A 23,608-nucleotide genomic window follows, 5' to 3' on the forward strand; every position below is an offset into this window, starting at 1 on the left:
TGGTTATTAGTTAGTGGCTAAGTTTACCAATAAGTTATTAGTTACTAACTAAGTTTACCAATAAATTGACTAGTACTAAGATTACCAGCTTCTATTTACTTTCAATTTACTAGCCTGTATAGATATGAGTTTATTTATGTTTTTTTTTTACTAATAAATTTACTAATGGTATAATATTGTCAACATGAAACATAAATAAACTTTCGATTTTTTCAAACACATAGTATTCTTACTTATAAATTCATTGTCGTTTTGAAACTTCTCCTTTCAAATTTTAGTAATTTTAATATTAATATTTTTACTATTAATAAAGTTAAAATTTAATTAATGTGTTAATAAGAGACAAATATATACCACTAAAAAAATGTGAATAGATATGAAAATATTATTACTCAACTAAAAGAATACAAATTTAAAAATAAGAAAAGGAATTGGAATTGAAGTTTCAACAACGATATATCCACTAATACTTACAAAAATAAGGAAATATAAACTAACTCTATTGAGAATTCAAAGAATATATTAGATCTATTTATTAATAAAATATTATATTCCATAATTAATTCAAACTATAATTAAGTTAGTACTCAATTCTGACAACAAAAAGTAATAAAATATTCTTGAAGATTAAGAATGTCTTATATTCCATAACTAATTCAAACTATAAATAAGTTACATTCAATTCTGACAACAGAAACATTAAGAATATCATATATTACATAAGTAATTCATACTAGCAATGAGTTCTTTTGGTAAAAAAAAAAATAAATAAATAGAAGTAGAAGGTTGTCTAAATATGTTGGACCATTCTCCTACAAACTAGCACATGCTTAATAATAATAAATGCATTATTTAAGAGCCAAGAGGATTTAGCAGCTGCCCAACAAAAAGCAAAGTTCCTGTCATATTTGCTCTGAGGACACATAAAAATGGATGGTCAGCAACAAAGTCGATTCTGACCTCAGTGGGATCAGGCAGACAACAGCCAAGCAGATGAGAAACTGAAACAGCTGCAGCTTCTGTGCCTTGTTCATTCACCCGAATAAATGACTTTTGCAATATTACTGAAACAAAAGGGTCTTCCGCACCCACTTGTGGTTCCACCATTTCCGTCAAACCTCCCTGAAAAGGCAACGTTAACCCTAACCCATTCAAAGCTTTAGTAAGATCAACCCCAAAAGAAATTTCAAATTTTGGGACCATGAATTTCCCCACTTCACGTTCTTCATACGGATGGTCTAAGAATACTTATTAATATATCATTTGAATCTTAAAAATAATATTGGGATTTCGGATGGTCTAAGAATAAAGTATAAACTCTTTTTCATTTACTTTCGCCCTTTTCTTGTCAAGAAAATTACAAATATTTTAATATTAATATTAAATTTTTGTTATCATTCGGCTTCCAAAAAGGTATGTTAGGAGATATATTTCTTACTCGTACATTCATGATCATTCCTAAATTAGTCGATCTAAGAATCTCTTCCAACAATTATCAACAAAGTATAGTCTTTATGAATTCATTCTAACAATCTTACTCTTTACTAAAACAAATGGAGAAGAGATTACAATATGCTTAAGATGATATAATTTATTCTTAAAATTTCTCAATCTTTTTTTTTAAATATTAAATTTTTTTCTTAAACTATTTTGATATTTTTATTTCTAAAATACTTATATAATTATTGAGTTTAATCTAGTGATGACATTTTAACAAAAGCAGCATGATTGTGAAAATGTACGATTGCAAAACTCCCGCAGCTTCAAAATAGTCTCAAAGAAAAGTTGATATTATGCTAGTAATGATATTCTAATAGATGTCGCATGTAAGAAAATGTACGACCGCAAGACGGTATAACTCTCGTAGCTTGAAAGTAGAGAAAGGTTGGTATTTTAAAAGAGCGCCCAAAACAAGGAATACTTATAGTAAAACACGTTATATATAATACTTATATTATTCATAGGATATGCTAAAACATTCCTTTAGCAACGTTCAGTAAGTGTTGCTAGATTTCATTGCAGCTATTTAGGTGGTTTATTCTTTAGCTCCAGTCCATTGGTATTACTCAATGGACAAGAGGGTTTAACACCTGTCCAATGAAAAGCAAAGTCCCTGATTTGTCTTCCCTGATCAAATACAAGAACGGGTGGTCGGCAATGAAGTTGATTTGATCTAAAGCCAAGGAATGTCCTATTACAATAGCTGTAGAAGCAGCAGCTTCTGTGCCTTCTTCATTAACCTCAATAAACGCCTTGTGGAATATTTTAGAAACACGAAGCCTTTGAGCCATTGGGGACTCCACCATTCCTAACAACCCTCCTTCACCAAATGGTAACTCCAATCCTAACTTCTTTAAAACATCGGAAACTTCAATCCCAAAGGAAATTTTAAACTTTGGAATCATAAATCTCCCCAGCTCATGTTTTTGACGTGGAATGTGGCGGTCGATGAACCCAGCCTCAGAATCTAACTTTTCAATCAAACTTCCCAGTCCATCCTTGCTATCTGGGAGAAAGAAGTACATAGAAAAACGACGCGGGTCAGGACCTTGACTGTACGGCAATGCAAGAACCTTAAACCCATCGAACACAGCTACATATTCCTCCCTCTTGCCGGTCATAAAGGGCGCTTTAACTGAGCTCCCATCAACAAGGTAGAAATCATGCTTCACTGTTTTGGAAGCATCAAATTCCTGCTGCCATGCCGCTTTGAAGTAGAGTGCATTCGCAAGGATGAACGGAGTGGAACTACTCACTGATCTAGGGGGAAGAATCTTTTTGATAAGTCCATACGTGTTTCTTTCAACCCATGAATTCACTTCCGAAATCACTTCATCAGCCTTTCAATACGACCATAAAAATGATTAAAATAAACTTAAAGGTTAACTTTAGTAAATTTAGTAAATTTCTTATATTAAGAAAGTTAATTTGAAAAAGCAGTAGAAGCTCAGATTTTTTTTTTTTTTTTTTTTTTGAAGGGATGATGGTAGAGGTTTATGAGCATTTCTCTATTACAAAAGTTATAAATACCTAATTCTTTTGATAAAATAACAGAGAGCAAACAAAACAGTGTTCTTTAACAATAAAAAGAGAGAGCAAACACATACAAAGCAATAGAAAAGATTTTTTATAAAATCAGTGTTCTTTGTCTCTCCGTGTTTTTCCTCTTTCGATATCTCCTTCGTAAATAAGCGAGTAACATTTTCACTGAGAGATATCAGAACATTCTATTGTTAGTGTGTGAAATTTATTTCACTTAAATTACTGAGTTTTATTTTAACAAAAAAAAAAAAAAAAAATATATATATATATATATATATATATATATATATATATATATATATATATATAGATAGAAATCAAACCGCCTAGAAAGAAGTGCATCAATCACCCGTTGGAAATTGACTTGGCTGAGCATGGCCTTGTAATATTTGTCCACAACCTGTTGGAAAGAAGGCTTGAGAGAAAGTGACTGATCGATCCAAACGCCGTTGACAAACGCGAGGCGAGGTCCGCCGCAGGAAGAGGCATCAGCGAAGACCTTGTCTATGATATGAGAAGCGAAGGCGTTGAGGTTGTGGATGGAGTTTGATTTGAGGAAGGACAGAAGTTGATCCAGCGGGGGGCCCTTAGAACCAGCAGCGACAAGGCTGAGAAGCACGTAGATCGACAAGGGCGAGATGACAACGTTGGAAGCCTTGGCTTCGCCGTGTTGGAGAATGCGCTTGGTGATGGCCATGGCGACGTCGCCATGGTTTCTGATTGCTTCTCTGATGTCCATTTTCGGCAGCTGGAGAGTTGGTTCGAGATCGATGAATCAAGTCGTTCAGTCGTTGAGATGGGATGGAAAAATCAGTGCATGAGGTTGGGGGTTAAATAGCCAAGGAAGGGGCCCACCTTAGCACCTTGGTCGCCAACTGGCTTTTGACCGGCATCTCACGTGCGTAGCGCATGGAGAATATTTGATCATAAATTCACTTCGAGTGTGATTCTATTTTCGCATTAAAAAAATGAGTTCAGGTGATTTTAATAAATTTTAAATTATTTTTTTATCAAAAATTTATTATATAGTTTTAATAATTTTCGTGCAACATGTGACTATTTCTTTCATCTATTCTAGTTCCGATCTTTAGTGATTCATTCTGCAAAATATTTTAATGTTAAGATCAATAGATTGATATAAGATTTGTTACAAAACGTGGATTAATTTAGGAGAAGTTTTAAAAATTCTAAAACTCGCCCAATCCTAGCAAGCCTTTTTTCTTTTTGTTTCTTCCTTCCGATCAATGTCACGAAACTTTTTTTTCAAATTTCTCCGAATCAAATTCTTAAGGTATCAAGTCAAATGTTCCAAATATGAAAAAGATAATTTATTCGAAGAAGAAATTAGAATAATTTAAAAATGGAATATTTTGAAATTGTAGGAGAAGATAATTTATTGGAGTAACACTTTTATTTAGTTAATTGGCCTAGATTGTATTATAATAATTATTTATTATAATGGGTTTTGTGAGAGAGGGAGGCTGGAAAAAGATTTGAATTTGGGAGCTAGGGTTTTGGTTCTGACGGTGATAATTTATACTCCTTTCGATACTTGGGTAGCAAGGAAGCTTGGTCATAAATAGAAAGTGAATCTTTTCTTTGGAAGCAAAAAAATAATATTTATTAATATATCATTTCAATCTTAAAATACAAAATCAAATTTAACCCTTTTTATTGGGATTTCGGATGGTCTCAGAGTAAAGTATGCCCTTTTCTTGTCAAGAGAATTACAAATATTTTAATATTTATATTAATTTTTTTGTCCTGATTGGACTTCCCAAAAAGATAAGGAGATATATTTCTTACTTATAAATTCAGAATCATTCCTAAATTAGTTAACGTAAAAATCTCTCCCAATAATCATCAACAAAATATAGTCTTTGTGAGTTCATTCTAACCATCACCATTGTACTCTCCCTTAAGACCAATTTGAGTTCATTCTAACCATCACAATCGTACTTTCTGTTAAGACCAATAAAAAAAAGATTACAATAAGATCAATGCAGCTATTTTTATTTTATTTTTTTGAGATGATATAATTTATTCTTAAAATTTCTCTTCTTAAAATATTAATTTTTTTTAAAATTATTATGATATCTTTATTCCTAAAATAGGAAACCATTTTTCTTAAAAATGGTTTCATTATGTTATTGGGTTTAACCTAGTGATACAGAAATTCTACGAAAATGTACCGTGGTTGAAAATGTACAATTGCAACACAGTTTAACTCTCTTAGATTCAGAGTAGTCTCAAAGAAAAGTTGATATTAAGCTAATAATGATATTTTTAATAGATATCGCATGGAAGAAAATGTACGACTGCCAGACGATATAACTCTAGTAGCTTGAAAGTAGTCTCGGAGAAAGGTTGGTATTTTAAGAGAGCGCCCAAAACAAGGAATATTTATATTAAAACACGTTATAGATAATACTTATATTATTTATAGGATGTGCTAAAACATTCCTTTAGCAACCTTTAGTAAGTGTTGCTAGATTTTATTGTAGCTATTTAGGTGGTTTATTCTTTAGCTCCAGTCCATTGGTATCACTCAATGGACAACAGGGTTTAACACCTGCCCAATGAAAAGCAAAGTCCCTGATTTGTCTTCCCTGATCAAATACAAGAATGGGTGGTCGGCAACGAAGTTGATTTGATCTAAAGCCAAGCTCGTATTTGATATTTCAATAGCTGTAGAAGCTGCAGCTTCTGTGCCTTCTTCATTAACCTCAATAAACGCCTTGTGGAATACTTTAGAAACATGAAGGTTTTGAGCCATCGGGGACTCCACCATTCCTAACAACCCTCCTTCAGTAAATGGTAACACCAATCCTAACTTCTTTAAAACATCGGAAACTTCAATCCCAAAGGAAATTTTAAACTTTGGAATCATAAATCTCCCCAGCTTTTGTTTTTGACATGGAATGTGGCGGTCGATGAACCCAGCCTCAGAATCTAACTTTTCAATCAAACATCCCAATCCATCCTTCCTATCTGGGAGAAAGAAGTACATAGAAAAACGACGTGGGTCACAACCTTGACTGTACGGCAATGAAAGAACCTTAAACCCATCGAACACAGCTACATATTGGTCCTTCTTGCCGGACATAAAGGGCGCTTCAACTGAGCTCCCATCAACAAGGTAGAAATCACGCTTCACTGTTTCCGAAGCATCAAATGCCTGCTGCCATGCCGCTTTGAAGTAGAGTGCATTCGCAAGGATGAGCTGAGTGGAACTACCCACTGATCCAGCGGGAAGAATCTCTCTGATAAGTCCATACGTGTTTTTTTCAACCCATGAGTTCACTTCGGAAATCACTTCATTAGCCTTTCAATACAACCATAAAAATGATTAAAGTAAACTTAATCTTTAACTTTAGTAAATTTAGTAAATTTGTTATATATAATTTGAAAAAGCTCAGAATTTTTTTTAAGAAATGATGGTAGAAGTTTACCAGGTTTCTCTTACAAAAATTGTAAATACCTAATTCTTTTCACAGTTAGAGCACAGACCAAAAAATAGAGAGAAAAGAAATACAAAACAATAGAAAAGGTTTTCGATAAAATCAGTGTTCTTTGTCTCCGTGTTTTTCCTCTCTCAACATCTCCTTTACAAGTACGTGAGTAACATTTTCACTAAACTGTATTGGAACATTTTATCGTTAGTGTGTGTGAAATTGAGTGAGTTTTATTTTACCCAAATCAGACAGCCTAGAAAGAAGAGTGAATCAATCACCTGTTGGAAATCGACTTGGCGGAGGATGGCCTTGTAATATTTGTCCACAACCTGTTGGAAAGAAGGCTTGAGAGAAAGTGACTGATTGATCCAAACGCCGTTGACAAACGCGAGGCGAGGTCCGCCGCGGGAAGAGCCATCGGCGAAGACCTTATCTATGATATGAGAAGCGAAGGCGTTGAGATTGTCGATGGAGTTTGATTTGAGGAAGGACAGAAATTGATCCAGCGTAGGGCCCTTGGAACCAGCAGCGACAAGGCTGAGAAGCACGTAGATCGACAAGGGCGAGATGACAACGTTGGAAGCCTTGGCTTTGTCGTGTTGGAGAATGCGCTTGGTGATGGCCATGGCGACGTCGCCATGGTTTCTGATTGCTTCTTTGATGTCCATTTCCGGCAGCTGGAGAGTTGGTTCGAGATCGATGAATCAAGTCGTTCAGTAGTTGAGATGGGATGGAAAAATCAGTGCATGAGGTTGGGGGTTAAATAATCAAGGAAGGGGCCCACCTTGGCACATTGGTCGCCAACTGGCTTTTGACCGGCATCTCACGTGGGTTGCGCATGGAGAATATTTGACCATAAATTCACTTCGAGTGTGATTCAATTTTCGCATTAAAAAAATGAGTTCAGGTGATTTTAATAAATTTTAAATTGTTTTTTTATCGAAAATTTATTATGTAGTTTTAAAAATTTTCATGTTAGAAAAGACGTGTGACTAGTTCTTTTCTTCCATTATGATTCAAGTAATGTTAAAGATCAATAAATTGGTATAAGATTTGTTACAAAATTCTAAAACTTACCCAATCCTATCGAGCTTCAACTCGTTTTTTTTTTTTGTGTTCTTTCCTTATATCCATGTCACCAAAACTCTTTTTTCAAACTTTTTTTTAAGATATCAAATCAAAATGTTCCAAATATGCTCATGAATTTGAGAAAGGTAATTTCTTCAAAAGATTGTTAGAATAATTTAAAAATAGAATATTTTTAAATTGTAGGAGAAGATAGGTTAAAAATCTTGAAAAAAAAAAAGAAAAAAAAAAAGATAGGTTGATATGTTGGTTTATTAATGGGAAGAGAGAAAGATGGTGGTAGCATAAAATTTAAAACTTTATAACATAAAATACATGGTAAAGCTACTTATTTTAATATTTGTCAAGCTCTAAATAAGTTTGATCATTTCCCTAAACCATGTTTATTCACTTAATTGAATTACAAAATTAATTCACACGAGAGGTATATAATCGAAACATAATGAAACATTCACGAAACAACTAATTTTTTTTTTGACTAATTGAATCAACATACCATTGATGTTTATTTAAACAAACAAAAGCACTAATAATGCTTCTATAAGAATGTAGAGGTCCCTAACAACAATGTTAGGAAGAAAGAACACACCTTTGTAAATGGTGTTTCTTTCTCTTCACCAACTGTTGTGGGATCTCACAATTCACTCTCCTTTAGGAGCCAGCGTCATTGCGGGCACTCGCTCCTTTCTCCAATCGATGTGGGATTCCCACCAAATCCACCCTTTTTGGAGCTCAGCGTCCTTGCTGGAACATCGCCTCATATCCACTCCCTTCGGGGCTTAGCCTCCTTGTTGGCACATCACCTCATGTTCGCTCCTCTTTGAAGCTCATGACACATCATCCGGTGTCTGGCTCTGATACCATTTGTAATGTCTCAGGACCGCTGGCAGATATTTGTCTCCTTGGAATTTCGCTTTCGGGCTTTAATAAAGTTTTCTAAAACGTGTCTGTTACGAAGAGATTATACCCGTATAAAGAGTATTTCGTTTTCCTCCTCAATCGATGTGGGATCTTACTGTACCTAATTCCTTCGTCTATGCGAAAATAATGATATTTTAAAAATAAATATCCAAAGTTGAGTGTGATTTCACTAAATGTTTGAATTTGAACATGATTTTCATTAAATTCCACTATGAGTATGAAGAGGTGTGTCACCTTAGTCTTGAAATCGGGTTGAGAGAGAGTGGATTTGTAAGCATTTTGGACAAGGTGTTTGAAAGAGGGCTTGAGCGCAAGTGATAGATCAACCTGTTAGACGAACACGACTCTCCACAATGGTATGATATTGTCCACTTTGAGCATAAGCTCTCATGGCTTTGCTTTGGGCTTCCCCAAAAGGCCTCATACCAATGGAGTTAGCATTCCTCACTTATAAACCCATGATCATTCCCTAAATTAGTCGATGTGGGACTTCCATCATCCAACACCTCATACCAATGGAGTTAGCATTCCTCACTTATAAACCCATGATCATTCCCTAAATTAGTCGATGTGGGACTTCCATCATCCAACACCTCCCCTCGAACAAAGTGCGCCTCCCCTTAATCGAGGCTCGACTCCTTTTCTTTAGGAGTTCTTTGTTCGATATTTGAGGATTTGAGGATTTACCAATTTATTGGCACGACTAAGTTTAGGGCATGGCTCTGATACCATGTTAGACGAACACGACTCTCCACAATGGTATGATATTGTCCACTTTGAGCATAAGCTCTCATGGCTTTGCTTTGGGCTTCCCCAAAAGGCCTCATACCAATGGAGTTAGCATTCCTCACTTATAAACCCATGATCATTCCCTAAATTAGTCGATGTGGGACTTCCATCATCCAACACCTCCCCTCGAACAAAGTGCGCCTCCCCTTAATCGAGGCTCGACTCCTTTTCTTTAGGAGTTCTTTGTTCGATATTTGAGGATTTGAGGATTTACCAATTTATTGGCACGACTAAGTTTAGGGCATGGCTCTGATACCATGTTAGACGAACACGACTCTCCACAATGGTATGATATTGTCCACTTTGAGCATAAGCTCTCATGGCTTTGCTTTGGGCTTCCCCAAAAGGCCTCATACCAATGGAGTTAGCATTCCTCACTTATAAACCCATGATCATTCCCTAAATTAGTCGATGTGGGACTTCCATCATCCAACACCTCCCCTCGAACAAAGTGCGCCTCCCCTTAATCGAGGCTCGACTCCTTTGGAGTCTTAGTCATTTTTGACTGCCTTCGAGGAGGGGCTTGACTCCTTTTCTTTAGGAGTTCTTTGTTCGATATTTGAGGATTTGAGGATTTACCAATTTATTGGCACGACTAAGTTTAGGGCATGGCTCTGATACCATGTTAGACGAACACGACTCTCCACAATGGTATGATATTGTCCACTTTGAGCATAAGCTCTCATGGCTTTGCTTTGGGCTTCCCCAAAAGGCCTCATACCAATGGAGTTAGCATTCCTCACTTATAAACCCATGATCATTCCCTAAATTAGTCGATGTGGGACTTCCATCATCCAACACAACCAACCCAAGCTCCATTGGCGAACGAAAGGCGAGGCCCACCGCTGAGAGAGCCATCAGCCAAGACCATGGACGCGATTTGAAAAGTAAAATGGTTGAGTTGGTCAATGGAGTTGTATTTGAGGAATGAAAGAAGCTGATCCAGAGTAGGGCCGTTAGAGCCCGCAGCAATAAGGCTGAGCAAAACATGGATCGACAATGGCGAAAACACAACGTTGGAGTTCTTGCCTTCGCTTTGGAGAAGCCGCTTGGTGATGGTCATGGCCACGTCGGCATGGCTTCTGTCTGGTTTTGTGGTGTCCATTATTGTTAGTAGCAGAGAAAACACAACTCAATGAAATACTATACTAGTGCTTGTTTGCTTTATAGTAGGGGTGATAGGAATCACTCATATTTCAAATTATGTCATTTAATGAATAATAATTAAGCAGAAAATATCCCAAAAAGAAACTCTTTTGTTAAAAACAGTAATTCTTATCTTCTCTACTTTAGTTTTTATTCAAATTTAATACAATCAAGAAAAATATTACATTATTTATGCATGCTTATTTTTATAAAAGAACAAAAATTTATAAACGATATCTATAAATCAAGATCTGGACGCACTGATTAAAAATGTACGACGGTGATACGGTGTAATTCTCGTAACTTCTAAGTAATCTCAAAGAAAGGTTTGTATTTAATACTCCCATAATGTTATTGAACAATTAACTGGCCTTTTAAACGTAGCTCAACCAATAATTTGTAAAACAAGAAATAACACCATATGAGTATCACATTAAACATGTTATAGATAATACTTATAATATTCATAGGATATGCTAAAGCATTCCTTTAGCAACATTAAGTAAGTGTTGCTAGATTTTATTGTAGCTATTTAGGTTTATTCTTTAGCTCCAGTCCATTGGTATTATTCAATGGACGAGAGGGTTTAACACCTGCCCAATGAAAAGTAAAGTTCCTGATTTGTCTTCCCTGATCAAATACAAGAACGGGTGGTCGGCAATGAAGTTTATTGTATTTATAGGCATGCTTACTCTTCTTATAGTAAGAGCTGAAGAAGCTGCAGCTTCTGTGCCTTCTTCATTAACCTCAATAAACGCCTTGTGGAATATTTTAGAAACACGAAGCCTTTGAGCCATTGGGGACTCCACCATTCCTAACAACCCTCCTTCAGTAAATGGTAACACCAATCCTAACTTCTTTAAAACATTGGAAACTTCAATCCCAAAGGAAATTTTAAACTTTGGAATCATAAATCCCCACAGCTCACGTTTTTCACGTGGAATATGGCGGTCGATGAACCCAGGCTCAGAATCTAACTTTTCAATCAAACTTCCCAGTCCATCCTTACGATCTGGGAGAAAAAAGTACATAGAAAAACGACGCGGGTCAGGACCTTGACTGTATGGCAATGCAAGAACCTTAAATCCATCGAACACAGCTACATATTGGTCCTTCTCGCCGGACATAAAGGGTGCTTCAACTGAGCTCCCATCAACAAGGTAGAAATCACGCTTCACTGTTTTGGAAGCATCAAATGCCTGCTGCCATGCTGCTTTGAAGTAGAGTGCATTCGCAAGGATGAGCTGAGTGGAACTACCCACTGATCCAGCGGGAAGAATCTCTTTGATAAGTCCATACGTGTTTCTTTCAACCCATGAGTTCACTTCCGAAATCACTTCATCAGCCTTTCAATACAACCAAAGAAACGATCAACCATATTTAGTACTAAATTATAGTTTACCATATATATATATATATAATGTTTGATATTTTATTACGAAGATAAATATCTAGATATTTGATTACCGTAATTATCTTTCTATTTATTACTCTTTTCATATACTTGTAATTTATTTGATTATAAATAAATAATTTTCACATCATTTAGGTGTGGTGGACTGAGAAACGTTCGTAAGAGTGAATCAATCACCTGCTCGAAATTGACTTCACGGAGCATGGCCTTGTAATATTTGTCCACAACCTGTTGGAAAGAAGGCTTGAGAGGAAGTGATTGATCGATCCAAACGCCATTGGCAAATGCAAGGCGAGGTCCGCCGCAGGAAGAGGCATCGGCGAAGACCTTGTCTATGATATGAGAAGCGAAGGCGTTGAGGTTGTCGACGGAGTTTGATTTGAGGAAGGACAGAAGTTGATCCAGCGGGGGGCCCTTGGAACCAGCAGCGACAAGGCTGAGAAGCACGTAGATCGACAAGGGCGAGATGACAACGTTGGAAGCCTTGGCTTCGTCGTGTTGGAGAATGCGCTTGGTGATGGCCACGGCGACGTCGCCATGGTTTCTGATTGCTTCTCTGATGTCCATTTCCGACAGCAGGAGGGTTGGTTCGAGATCGACGAATCAAGCTGTTCAGTAGTTGAGATGAGGTGGAAAAATCAGTGCATGAGGTTGGGGGTTAAATAATGAAGGAAGGGGCCCACCTTAGCACCTTGGTCGCCAACTGGCTTTTGACCGGCATCTCACGTGCGTCGCGCATGGAGAATATTTGACCATAAATTCACTTCGAGTATGATTCTATTTTCGCATTAAAAAAATGAGTTCTTTTCTTCAGGTGATTTTAATAAATTTTAAGTTCTTTTCTTCCATTCTGATGCTCATTTATTCGGTAAATTGGTATAAAATTTGTTACAAAATTCTAAGTCTTACCCAACCCTAGCAAGCTTCCACTTTTTTTTTTTTTTTTTTTTTTTGGTGTTCTTCCTTTGAATCCATGTCACCGGAACTCTTTTTTCAAACTTCTTTTTAAGATATCAAGTCAAAATGTTCTACATATGCTCGAAATGTAATTTCTTCAAAAGATTGTTAGAATAATTTAAAGATAGAATATTTTTATATTGTAGGAGAAGATAGGTTAAAAATCTTGAAAAGGAAAGAAGAAAAGATAGGTTGATATGTTGGTTTTAAAGTTCTAAGGTCGATGGCCCGCTATCTGAACCGAAAATTCGAGAACTCGTGCACGGCCTAGACTGTCGATCTATTCTAATGCCTAATCAACATACGTCGCATGTCGCACTGAGGAAAAAATGAGAAACCCGCGTGCCTCCAGACAAATCCACACACTCATCCACGACGTACGAATCCACTCACGCTACGTGGCTGCACAAAAGCAAGCGTTCTTCTCCCTCAAGCGTGTCTGTACCCATGCATGGTGGTGCACATAGGAAACCTTTCTGGTGCGTGGTGACACATGACTCGGCGCGTGAGACCCCTTTTAAGCCCGATTTGACTCCTATTCGAATGTTTTCCGTTTCGGTTTTAATACTAACCTAAATTTCATTTGATTCAAGACCTACCCACAAGTTTTAAAGAAATTTGGGGCTCCTAATTAGTGGAAAAACAAGCTTCGAAAGGCATGCTTCATTACCGTAAGTAACCACCTGGGTTTGGAGCAAGTAATAATTGTAGGGATCGCTAGAACAAGCTAGCATGAGCGCAGAATGTACCTTAGGTGATTAGGACCTAGGAGAAACAATTTGGATAGTTATAACACGTAGATTATGAAATTACGAAATTGCTCTTAGATCAAGAAAATTGACAAGTATACCTAAATTTATTGTCTTAGTATGATGGAGGGAGAGATATTATGATCTGTGGTCAATGTGATTGATGGATGTTATCTCCCCATTGAGTTTGTGTTGATTGTGTGTATGGTTTATACCTTATGATTTTTATGCATTAAGGGTTGGTAGGAATATCTTCGCCATAAACAATTGATAGTTGTAGGAATATCTTCGCCATAAACAATTGATAGTGGGTAGACACGCTCTATGTGTTAAAAACGATCAATAGAGATATATTTTTCCTAATAGAGCATGCATCAAGAACTCAATTAAGATTAGGATGCTATAACTGGTGCAATTTACATATAGAAATAGAGGTTAGATCTATGTGCACTCAGAGAATTCGTTAAGCCGTTCAAGGGGAGAGGCACTCGGGAGCTACACTGTTACAGAGGGGGTGTCGATCCAGGGCGTCAGTTAGTTGATTCTTTTATAGAGTTGATTTTGTATTCTTTTGTAAATAACTTGAATTTTAATACGGGTGTTATATGTCTTTTAAATCGCACAAAATTTTACAGTATTTTTTCACATTTTTAATGTTTTGTTTTATTTTGATTTTGTTTTTGTTTGTGTTTGATTTTCGTCTTTTCATCGCGGTCCGATTTTTCAAAACCTCGAAAATTGGGTTGTGACATGTCTCGTCTACTCTTCAATACCCACTCTGTGTGGTGTGTTAGATGACACACCGTTCTCTTTTGTCGCATCATAACACTCGTCTAGGTCCTCGCGTGGCTAGATGGATGCTACATGAGGGTCGCCGCTTCTCTTGTCGCAACGTGAGAGTTACAACCTACTCTATTTATAGTAAGTTTGTGATATTCTCCCCCACTCAAACTAGTCATCGTTCTCAATAACTTACTTGGAGCATCAAACTAGTCATCGTTCTCAATAACTTACTTGGAGCATAATCAGTCCATAGATTATGACACGATGCAACACACGTAGCTTCAAGTAATCTCAAGAGAAAGATGAGAGTGCCTAAAACTTATCTTCTACTTTAATTTATACAAATGATGTTAAAGAACAATTAAGGGGAAAATGTTGTAAAACACAGCTGGGCAAAGCAAACATAAAACATGCAACAATTTGTAAAACAAGAAACAACACCTAAAGATCACTATGCAAAACATGTTATAGATAATACATATAAATATTCATATGACATGCTAAAACATGCCTTTGGTAGCATTAAGTGTTACTACATTTTATTGGAGCTATTTAGGTTCATTCTTTATGATTGTGTGATTATTCAATCTTGAAGAGGGTTTAACACCTGCCCAATAAAAACTAAAGTTCCTGACTTATCTTCCCTAATCAAGTACAAGAACGGGTGATTGGCAACGAACTCTATCAAACCTATAGGCGCGCTCACAATTCCTATAACAGCAGCTGAAGAAGCTGCAGCTTCGGTGCCTTCTTCATTAACCTCAATAAACGCCTTGTGGAATATTTTAGAAACACTAAGGTTTCGAGCCATTGGGGGCTCCACCATTTCTAGCAACCCTCCTTCATAGAAAGGCAGCACCAATCCTAGCTTCTTTAAGACATCGGAAACTTCAATCCCAAAGGAAATTTTAAACTTTGGAATCATAAATCTCCCCAGCTCATGTTTTAAGTGAAAAAAAATAAATAAATTAAATCTTAATGAAAGTTTATGGCATTCCAATTGAGATTAGTGACAATTAGTCAAGGGTGGACACAATGTTCAAGGCAGTCAAAGTTTGTGAAGACAATTAGTCCCAGCAAAGTGGAGGAGCAATAATAATGGATGCTTCTTCAAATTTTACTAATTCATTAAATAAACATCATAATGAATTAAAAAAAGAAAAAAGAAAAAAGGGCTATAATGTAGCATAGAACACCTATGAATTCATTGATTGGGTGTGCATAAAATATTATGATAGGAAAAAGAGAGAATTGTTTTTGGGTATAGATAATGAGTGTTGGGTTGGTGGGCAGTGGAGGCGAAGGGGCAGGAGGGGGCGCCCACACCGCTAACATTGGTGCTGTGCTGTGCTGTGCTGTGTTGTGAATTGTTTAGGCAATTAAGTAAAGGTATGGGGCGCGGGCGGTGTTTCCGTTCCCATTGCCCCCCTAAACCCCCACTACCAATCATTCTCAATGACACGTTTGGTCTCCTTCTCTCTCCTCCGTGCTTTTTCTTTCTCTCTCCTCGGAGAAGAAACGACGTCGTCGTCGTCTCTTAATCAGTCAAAATCCATGACTGATGCCCTCTGTTTTTGTCTCTGAATTAAACAACACAAGGAACACTGATCCATCAGTTTTTCAGACCCTGGTTTCTTCTTTTCAACCTTTTTCAACAAAACAAGACCCATAGGATTTGTCTCGGATCCATGCCATGGCTGCCTGCTGCCCTTTTTCCATGGATCCGAGCTGTTGGGAGTATAAGCAAAGGCAGTGTTTGAAGCCATTAATTGGTATGTCGGATGGTCCGAGGATTGCCCTCGTAAAGAACACAAACCGAAATACTTCAATATATATATATTATATATATATAGTAACTTGCAAGATACTTCACCCATTTGTGTCCCAAACAAATCGACAAAATCATTTGAATGCTCTGTTTTGTGTTCTTTTAAATTTATTGGTTTCGTTCAGATTCAGATTGAGATATGGAAACATGAAGACGATGGATGATGGCAACCAAATAACACAATTTGTATAAACAGATACAAAGGGAAATCTCCCAGGAAACATTCGTTTTTTTTTTTTTTTTTTACTCTGTTCCTTCAGACATAGTTGACAAAACCCCAAGAAAAAGGAAAGAAAAAAAAAAAAAGGCGGCCTAATAATGACAGAGACACCGTTCCACCCATAAGGCCTATGCTCTCAATATCAGACCAAGTCTTCGTCTTTTTGGCTGTATCCTATCAGTCTCTATTGTACTATCTATACCCAACAAACATTTACCGGCAGAAAATAAGAAAAACCCAGAAATTGAATAAGGAAGGTAAGATCCAGAAAGCCACTAAGAAGAAAGAAACAGAAAAAATGATGGAAATTAGAGAGCATTTGATTTTGGAACACGAAGCAAAGCATTGAAATTGTTGTTGTTGTTGTTGTTGTGTGTCGTTATACTATATTACTTCAAGCTCTTGCCTTGCATGGAAATGGCAAGGTCTGGCCAACCCAGCAAATCACCGTCGACAACTCCGCTGTTTCCGCCGTCGCTGGCATTCATTTGCCACGTGTTGTAAGAAGACGTCTCCGGAGCCACAGCGGCGGAGTAGCTTCCGACGAGATCCCCCACTTCAGGGTAAGTGCAAGTCGTAGTACCCCACAATCCCCTGCCAAGAGCGAACCCCATATCGTCGAAAGTTGCAGGGGCATGACCCGACCCGGAGGCGGAGGCGTATCCGCCAAGAGCGAGGAATCCAGAGGCTTGGGAGCTGAGCAAAGAGGTGAAGGAGCCAGGGGCGGGCATGGTGTCGTTGAGATTGACATCAACGACATTGATGTCATTGTTGAGGGTGGGAGCAGGGAGAAGAGAAGCAGAGGAGGAGGAAGCAGAGGTGGAAGATGAAACAGAGGTGGAGGAGACAGAGGCAGAGGCAGAGGAGGAAGTGTTGGTGTTGTTGATGTTGTGATAGCGAGAGCGCTTGGAGTTCTTGCGGGAGCCGCCTCCGACGGGGACGTCGCGGAGAGTGCCACCGTGGGTCCAGTAGCGGCGGCAGGACTTGCAGAAGTGGCGGGGCTGGGAGAGGTTGTAGTTGTTGTAGTAACAGAACTTGGTGTTGAGGGAGTCGCAGCGAGGGCAGGGGAGAGGGTCGGATTGGGGAGGGGGAGGGAAGGCCATGCTGTGTTGGGGCCTACTGCTTCTGTTGGCTGATTCCGACGGCATTGGGAGTGAATGAATGGGAATGGGTCAGACAGAGTTCAGAGTTCAGAGTTCAGAGCTCTCTCAGCTTCTCTCTCTCTGTGGAAAGAGACAGAAGATGGTGAAATGGGAATGGGGGGAGGTATGGGAGTGAGCTTAAAGAAAGTGAGGACATGGTGTTTTTATTTATTAATTTTTCTATATTTTTATTTTTGGAAATAATCATCAAAATTAATGTTTTTGTAAGCTATTTGATTACATTATGAATGGAGTCAAAAAATGAGTTGGGAGAGAATAATGAATGTCGGTGAATGTGAAAGAAAGTAATAATGAGAGGTTGGATGGTGTGCTCCATTTCCTTTCTTCCCTTCTTCACTTTTGCATGCTAGCTCACATCCTAGGAATGATTGTCAACTTGGTTCGACTTCAGAACAAAACATTTTTATAAGAATATGAAAATATTTACTAACCTACATGTTTTAAAAACTCAAATAAGACATTATTTACCCTTGGACTTTGAACTTCAAATTACAATTATATAGAATATTTGTATATTTAGGGTACGAGTAGATTTCTAATTGAGATTTTTTTATGTGATGACCAATATTATTCTCTTTTTTTTTCATTTATTTATTAAATGACTAGAAAATTATCTTTTTCTTTCTATTAAATACACCCACAATTTAAATAATTATGTATAGAGCGAAAATTTAAATATTTAAACTTTTGATTGAACTGATCTCGTTTTAATTTTGTCAAATCGAAAATTTAAAATTTTGTGGTACTAGAAATTTTGGAAAAAAAAAAAACTTTATTTGAATATAAGAATGACATATGGGATAAAGATTTAAAGTCTAGGGGCACTGAATTTAATGTATTTGATGCATCGGATGGCTAGTAATTTAGTTCCATGAGGTGTGGATATAGCCCAAAATGGATTGATGGTAGCTCTAAAAGAAAATGAACAAGAATGAGTACTCCATACATGAAACAAGGAACGCTTGGCCCATAAGTAGGCCCATCAAATTTTGATATCTAGAATGAAAGAAATAAATGTTTTAGTGTAGAAGTGGATAAAGATTCTAAATTCAGATGCAAAACATGAGAAAATAATATCAAATTAAGTGAGAAAATAATATTTTAAATCCAAATTAAGAAATTGCATAGAATATTTAGCCTAAAATTCTCTTTATATATGTATATATAGCGACTGTATTTTGTGTGGATTAAGGGGAAGGTTAAGCAGCATTGTGCTTGGAACAAAAAGTCGTTCAGCTTCAAGAATGGCTTGGGAAGGGGCATCTGCATTAGCTTTTTCTCTGCGTCAGTGACTTGTCGTATCAGGACAAGAACTGGGTCGCTTCGTTTCTTTGCTTGAATTTTGGCTTCACTCTGTTAGTCATCACGGCAGCTCCATCTTCCTTCATATCTGAAAATTTCAACTGTGACTTTTTCTACTGCCATTTCTTTTTTTCTGGTAAGGGGGTACCCAGTTGCTTTCTTGGATCAATTAGGTGTTGTTTCTTGGATCAATCGATGGGGGGTTTACTTTCTCACTTCGTTATGTTGCTCTCTGAATCATTTCAGGTTCCATCTCCTGAGAAATGGATGAAGTAGGCGATAGTTCCAACAAATGGGCAGAAGATATTTATTGGAGCCATTTTCAGTTCATCCACTTCTATCAAATTCTTGCCGGTGGTTGTGAGCAGCAAATTGTAGGTTTTCTTTGATCTTCCCTTTTGTCATTTTCAAAACTGGGTTCTGCATTTTATGTTTGATTATGAATAGACATTAGGTCTTGTGTGCTGATAGGATAAAGAAGTTGTGAGTCTCGATGGTGTAATAAAAAAGTGACTCAAGTGTCGAACAAAGGTGTACTTTGTTCGAGAGATTTAGAGAAGGAGTTGAGCCTCGATTAAGGGGAGACTGTTCTAGGACTCCATAGGCCTCAGGGGAGACTATATGGTGTAATTTGTTCGAGGGGAGGATTGTTAGGAGAAAAGTTCCACATCGACTAATTAAAAGGTTGATCATGAGTTATAAGTAAGGAATACATCTTCATTGGTACGAGGTCTTTCGACAAAACCAAAAGCGAAGTCATGAGAACTTATGCTCAAAGTGGACAATATCATACCTTGTTGGATGCACTTAGTGTCTTCCCTTAATGTTCTAAACTTGTGAGATCTCACCTCGGTTGGAGAAAGGAAAACATTTCTTATAAGGGTGTGGAAACTTCTCTCTAGCAGACGCACTTTAAAACCTTGAGAGAAAGCCCAGAAGTAAAACCCCAAAAAATGACACTATTTTCTAGTAGTGGGCTTGGGCTGTTACAGATAGTATCAGAGCCACGCATCGGGCAATGCGCCCCCCCCCAAGAGAGGTGGATTGTGAGATCTCACATCGGTTGGAGAAAGGAAAGAAGCATTCCTTCTAAGGGTGTGGAAACCTCTCCCTATTAGACGTATTTTAAAACCTTGAGGGGAAGTCCAGAAGGGACGAAACATTCATTATAAAGGGTCTTGGAAACCTCTCCCTATTAGACGTATTTTAAAACCTTGAGGGGAAGTCCAGAAGGGACGAAACATTCATTATAAAGGGGTGGAAGCCTCTCTCTAGCAAACCATCTATTTCTTTGACCTGAAAGTGCATTATAGTATCCCTTACAAGCTCTTCTAGAAACTTGGCAACTCATATATACAATTTGAGCTGCAGGTAATTCCAAACAAATTTTCAAGCCATATGAACTGTATCTCTTAAAGGTCCCAGTGGTGCAACATGGGATGTGACATTGTCTACCAATGATGATGAATTACATTTCAAAGGCGGCTGGCAAGAGTTTGTGAAGGCTCATTCTCTGGAGCTGAATGATCTCTTGGTTTTCAGGTACAATGGAGCGTCACAGTTTGATGTTTTGATATTTGATTGGAAACATCATATTTTGTAAAAATGTGCGAGCATATAAAGACTGACAGTGGCTACCAGGCTAAGAGGAAGTTTATAGAACCCTCCTTGGATGGCTTTGATGCTAATACTAACAATGGCGCTGAATGTGCTTCCTCTGAATATATCATAACTGATGACAATATAGAACGCATGATACAGGACGTTGGGTCCAAAGATACAAATTTTAGTGTTCAACCAGAGGCTTCCCCGGCTGAGCATACACGAAGGATGCAAATTAGAAGGCAAAAAACTCCAAATGATGCAGTAATTTTGACAGGTAGTTGGAGAAGAAGTTCTTTAAGCTTTTAATCCTTCATTCATATTGTTCCATGTTTTCTTCTGTTGCCCTCAAAAATAGTGAATGAATAATGATGCTTTATAATTCTTTGTAACGTTTATGCTTTATAATTAGCTTTTTGATATGGTATCTAAGCGTGGACTTTGCCAGAATCCGATGTCGACACTACTCCCGTCAAGAAAACTGGATCGTATACTGAGTTTTACGTATCGAATCGGAAGGCTATTACTGAAGATGAGAAGAACAATGCCCTGATGTTGGCGGAAGCAGCAGTAAGTGATGCTAGTTTCAAAGTTGTTATGTGACCTTCACGTGTACAAGAGATTCTTTCTGGTAAAACTATCTTCTGTTGCAGAGATATCTCGTAGCTCATTCCAAACTCATCGCTAGTAGATATTATACTCTTTAGGCTTTCCCTTATGAGATCTTCCTCAAGTTTTTAAAACGCGTATGCTAGTAAGAGGTTTCCATACCCTTATAAGGAATATTTCGTTCCTCTCTCCAACCGATGTGGTATCTCATAATCCACCTCTTTGGGAAACGAAACATTTCTTACAATGGTGTGAAAACCTCTTCGAAAAAGGCCAAATAAGACAATATCTACTAGTGGTAAGCTAGAGTAACTGGGAATATAAGAAAAGTTTGGCAATGATTTTGTTGACTGAGCATGTTCATCAATTTTGCAGTTTCTCCCCAATCAATGGGTTACAAAAAGCATTACGTCTTGGAAAAGATGAATGGGCAGTCAGATTCAACTTCAACTCTAGGCGTCAATTTGGTGGCCTTACAAGTGGATGGAAACATTTTTCCATAAGTAACAATTTAGAAGAATTTGACGTCTGCGTCTTTGAGCCTGTCACTAATCCAAGTGGTCCTCCTGTGGTTCTGGAGGTCAAAATCTTCCGCGTTGTTGAACATGTTGTCCCTCTCACTCGCATGCCATCAAACACCAACCAAATGCTAATCAAAGCACCTGAAGCCTAATGTGTCCCAAGTTCCCCAAATCTTCAGTGCCTAATCTGTATAACTCTGTAAACATATGATGTTCTGTGGCTGGGACCTGTCCTTTGCTGCCATTTAGTTGATGCCATGCTAGTAGAATAACCTGTTTATGAGCTTAGGAGTTTTAGCAGAGCCATATGTACTGATGATGGGGAACGATTTGAATATACAACGGAGTTGATGGTCTGATAATCATATTCTTGATAAAAACTCTGATTTTCCTAAGTAAAAAACAGAGAGGGGATGGAAGATATGTCTATGAATCCCCGAGTGATGAGTGTATATTTGAAGTTTGAAGGCTCGCAGAGGTTGGGGATCACGTGGGTTAGCCATTATTCAGACCAATACACAGAGGACAAAATGTAAATGTGGCAGGCTATGGCTGGGGGGAAGGGATGATGCAGTGGACTCAGAATTGGTCATGTGCCAGCAATTCTTCCCCATCCTGGACGGTTCTTTCCTCACAAAGCTCCAATGGTAAATTATGACTAAGTTTTTGTACATATTCTGTGTGCAAGGAGTCGTGCTTGGTGGTGATGGCAGCTGCCACAAACACTCACTCACACACACACACACACACACACACACACAGCATTATATTATATGCTTCTTTTTGCAGTCGCAGGTGGGAATTGAAAGGGAGATGGGGATTTGTTCAAGTTCTCAACTTTTTTCTTGTGCGCAATCGATGGGGATCTTGACATTGGAGAGTTGTTTGTAGCCTTTTGTTTGAAATTCTGGAGGGCTATGAGGAGGTACCTTTCTAACTTCTTACATTTTTCACCAAGCATGCTTTTGTTCTTCTGTGGTCCTCCCCACTTCTGCTCTCTCTCTCTCAAAAAAGAACAATATTTTGTCTTAATTATTTGATCCTCCTCACTTCCCTCCCTTTGAATATAACAATATTGCACTGCCCTCTCTCATTAGGAAACGCCAAATACAAAAGGCAAATAGATATCTTTACATCGTACGTTGGGCACATGTTGCTTGTAGGTAACATAATAATGCACCTTATGACCAATATTTCTATAATTTTTTAACTCATATGGGGCCGACCACATTGTGTCTATTTAGTCACTCAACGTTACAAAGTTGAATATGTCAAACTTATTAGACATGAAACTGAAAGTAAGAGGGCCTGTTAGATGCTTTTTAAAGATTAGGGGACTAGATCGATACAAACTTAAAAATTCGAGTACTAGCTTAGTTATGATTAAGTATTCTTGAAGTTTGAAGTTCATAAGAAAATGTGGCTAATTCTCGAATCTTACATGAGTTAGATTGAATTAGAATGAAGCAAAGGAGAATTAGGAGAGTTGACATATTGTGGAAGTGGAGTGAGTTGCATGCAAAATTTAAATCTTGAAGAACTTCTACTAGTACAAGATCGTTCTCATGTCTTTATAGGGTATGGAAATCTCTCCCTAATAGACGCGTTTTAAAACTGTGAGGCTTTAGTGATGGGCTAAAGCGGACAATATTTACTAACAGTGAGTTTTGACTATTACAAATGGTATCAGAGGCAGACACCAAACGGCGTGCCAGCGAGGTTTGATATTGTCCTATGGCTTTGCTTTCGGCTTTCCTAAATGGCCTCATTTGCTTTAGGCTTTACTTGTACATCTATGACCATTCCTTAAATTAGCTAACGTGGGACTCCCTCTCAACAATACTCAACAGAAACATCTCCCTAATAGACGTGTTTTAAAATCGTGAAGTTAATCACGATATGCAACGGGCCAAAGTGGACAATATCTACTAGCAATAAGCTTACTTGGTTTGAAAGTCTCACACGGCCGGGCATTGAAGTAATAGCAGTGTAAGAGGGAGGGATTGGTTTGTGGGTCAGTT

General features: G+C 37.7%; 3 protein-coding genes, 1 long non-coding RNA gene and 2 pseudogenes across 5 annotated transcripts; 1 reads left to right on the forward strand and 5 right to left on the reverse strand.

The window, feature by feature from the left end:
• Positions 1-1,972: 1,972 nt before the first annotated feature.
• Positions 1,973-3,860, reverse strand: LOC147790065 (serpin-ZX-like). The gene is made up of 2 exons (XM_087128581.1): positions 3,392-3,860; positions 1,973-2,840 (listed from the first exon to the last, which is right to left on the reverse strand). The coding sequence occupies exons 1-2, from the start codon at positions 3,779-3,781 to the stop codon at positions 2,067-2,069; spliced, it is 1,164 nt and encodes a 387-aa protein (XP_086984707.1). The 5' UTR covers positions 3,782-3,860; the 3' UTR covers positions 1,973-2,066.
• Positions 3,861-5,431: 1,571 nt separating this feature from the next.
• On the reverse strand, positions 5,432-7,260 carry LOC147790066 (serpin-ZX-like). The gene is made up of 2 exons (XM_087128198.1): positions 6,776-7,260; positions 5,432-6,367 (listed from the first exon to the last, which is right to left on the reverse strand). Exons 1-2 carry the CDS (start codon positions 7,163-7,165, stop codon positions 5,591-5,593), a joined length of 1,167 nt encoding a protein of 388 aa, XP_086984324.1. The 5' UTR covers positions 7,166-7,260; the 3' UTR covers positions 5,432-5,590.
• A 678-nt stretch (positions 7,261-7,938) lies between these two features.
• On the reverse strand, positions 7,939-10,443 carry LOC147790067 (uncharacterized). Its single transcript, XR_015422864.1, has 3 exons — positions 10,098-10,443; positions 8,739-8,831; positions 7,939-8,617 (listed from the first exon to the last, which is right to left on the reverse strand). It is a non-coding gene; the product is annotated as an uncharacterized LOC147790067 (long non-coding RNA).
• A 422-nt stretch (positions 10,444-10,865) lies between these two features.
• LOC111805946 (serpin-ZX) lies at positions 10,866-12,468 on the reverse strand. Its single transcript, XM_087128189.1, has 2 exons — positions 12,031-12,468; positions 10,866-11,785 (listed from the first exon to the last, which is right to left on the reverse strand). Exons 1-2 carry the CDS (start codon positions 12,418-12,420, stop codon positions 11,009-11,011), a joined length of 1,167 nt encoding a protein of 388 aa, XP_086984315.1. The 5' UTR covers positions 12,421-12,468; the 3' UTR covers positions 10,866-11,008.
• Positions 12,469-16,334: 3,866 nt separating this feature from the next.
• LOC111805947 (dof zinc finger protein DOF3.4 pseudogene) lies at positions 16,335-17,773 on the reverse strand (annotated as a pseudogene).
• A 932-nt stretch (positions 17,774-18,705) lies between these two features.
• Positions 18,706-22,358, forward strand: LOC147790068 (B3 domain-containing protein REM16-like; annotated as a pseudogene). Its single transcript, XR_015422899.1, has 5 exons — positions 18,706-18,991; positions 19,102-19,229; positions 20,227-20,734; positions 20,906-21,088; positions 21,442-22,358. The product of XR_015422899.1 is annotated as a B3 domain-containing protein REM16-like (transcript).
• Positions 22,359-23,608: the final 1,250 nt, after the last annotated feature.

This window comes from Cucurbita pepo, chromosome 11, assembly GCF_057944985.1.
Source record: "Cucurbita pepo subsp. pepo isolate OVF chromosome 11, ASM5794498v1, whole genome shotgun sequence".
NCBI lineage: Eukaryota > Viridiplantae > Streptophyta > Magnoliopsida > Cucurbitales > Cucurbitaceae > Cucurbita > Cucurbita pepo.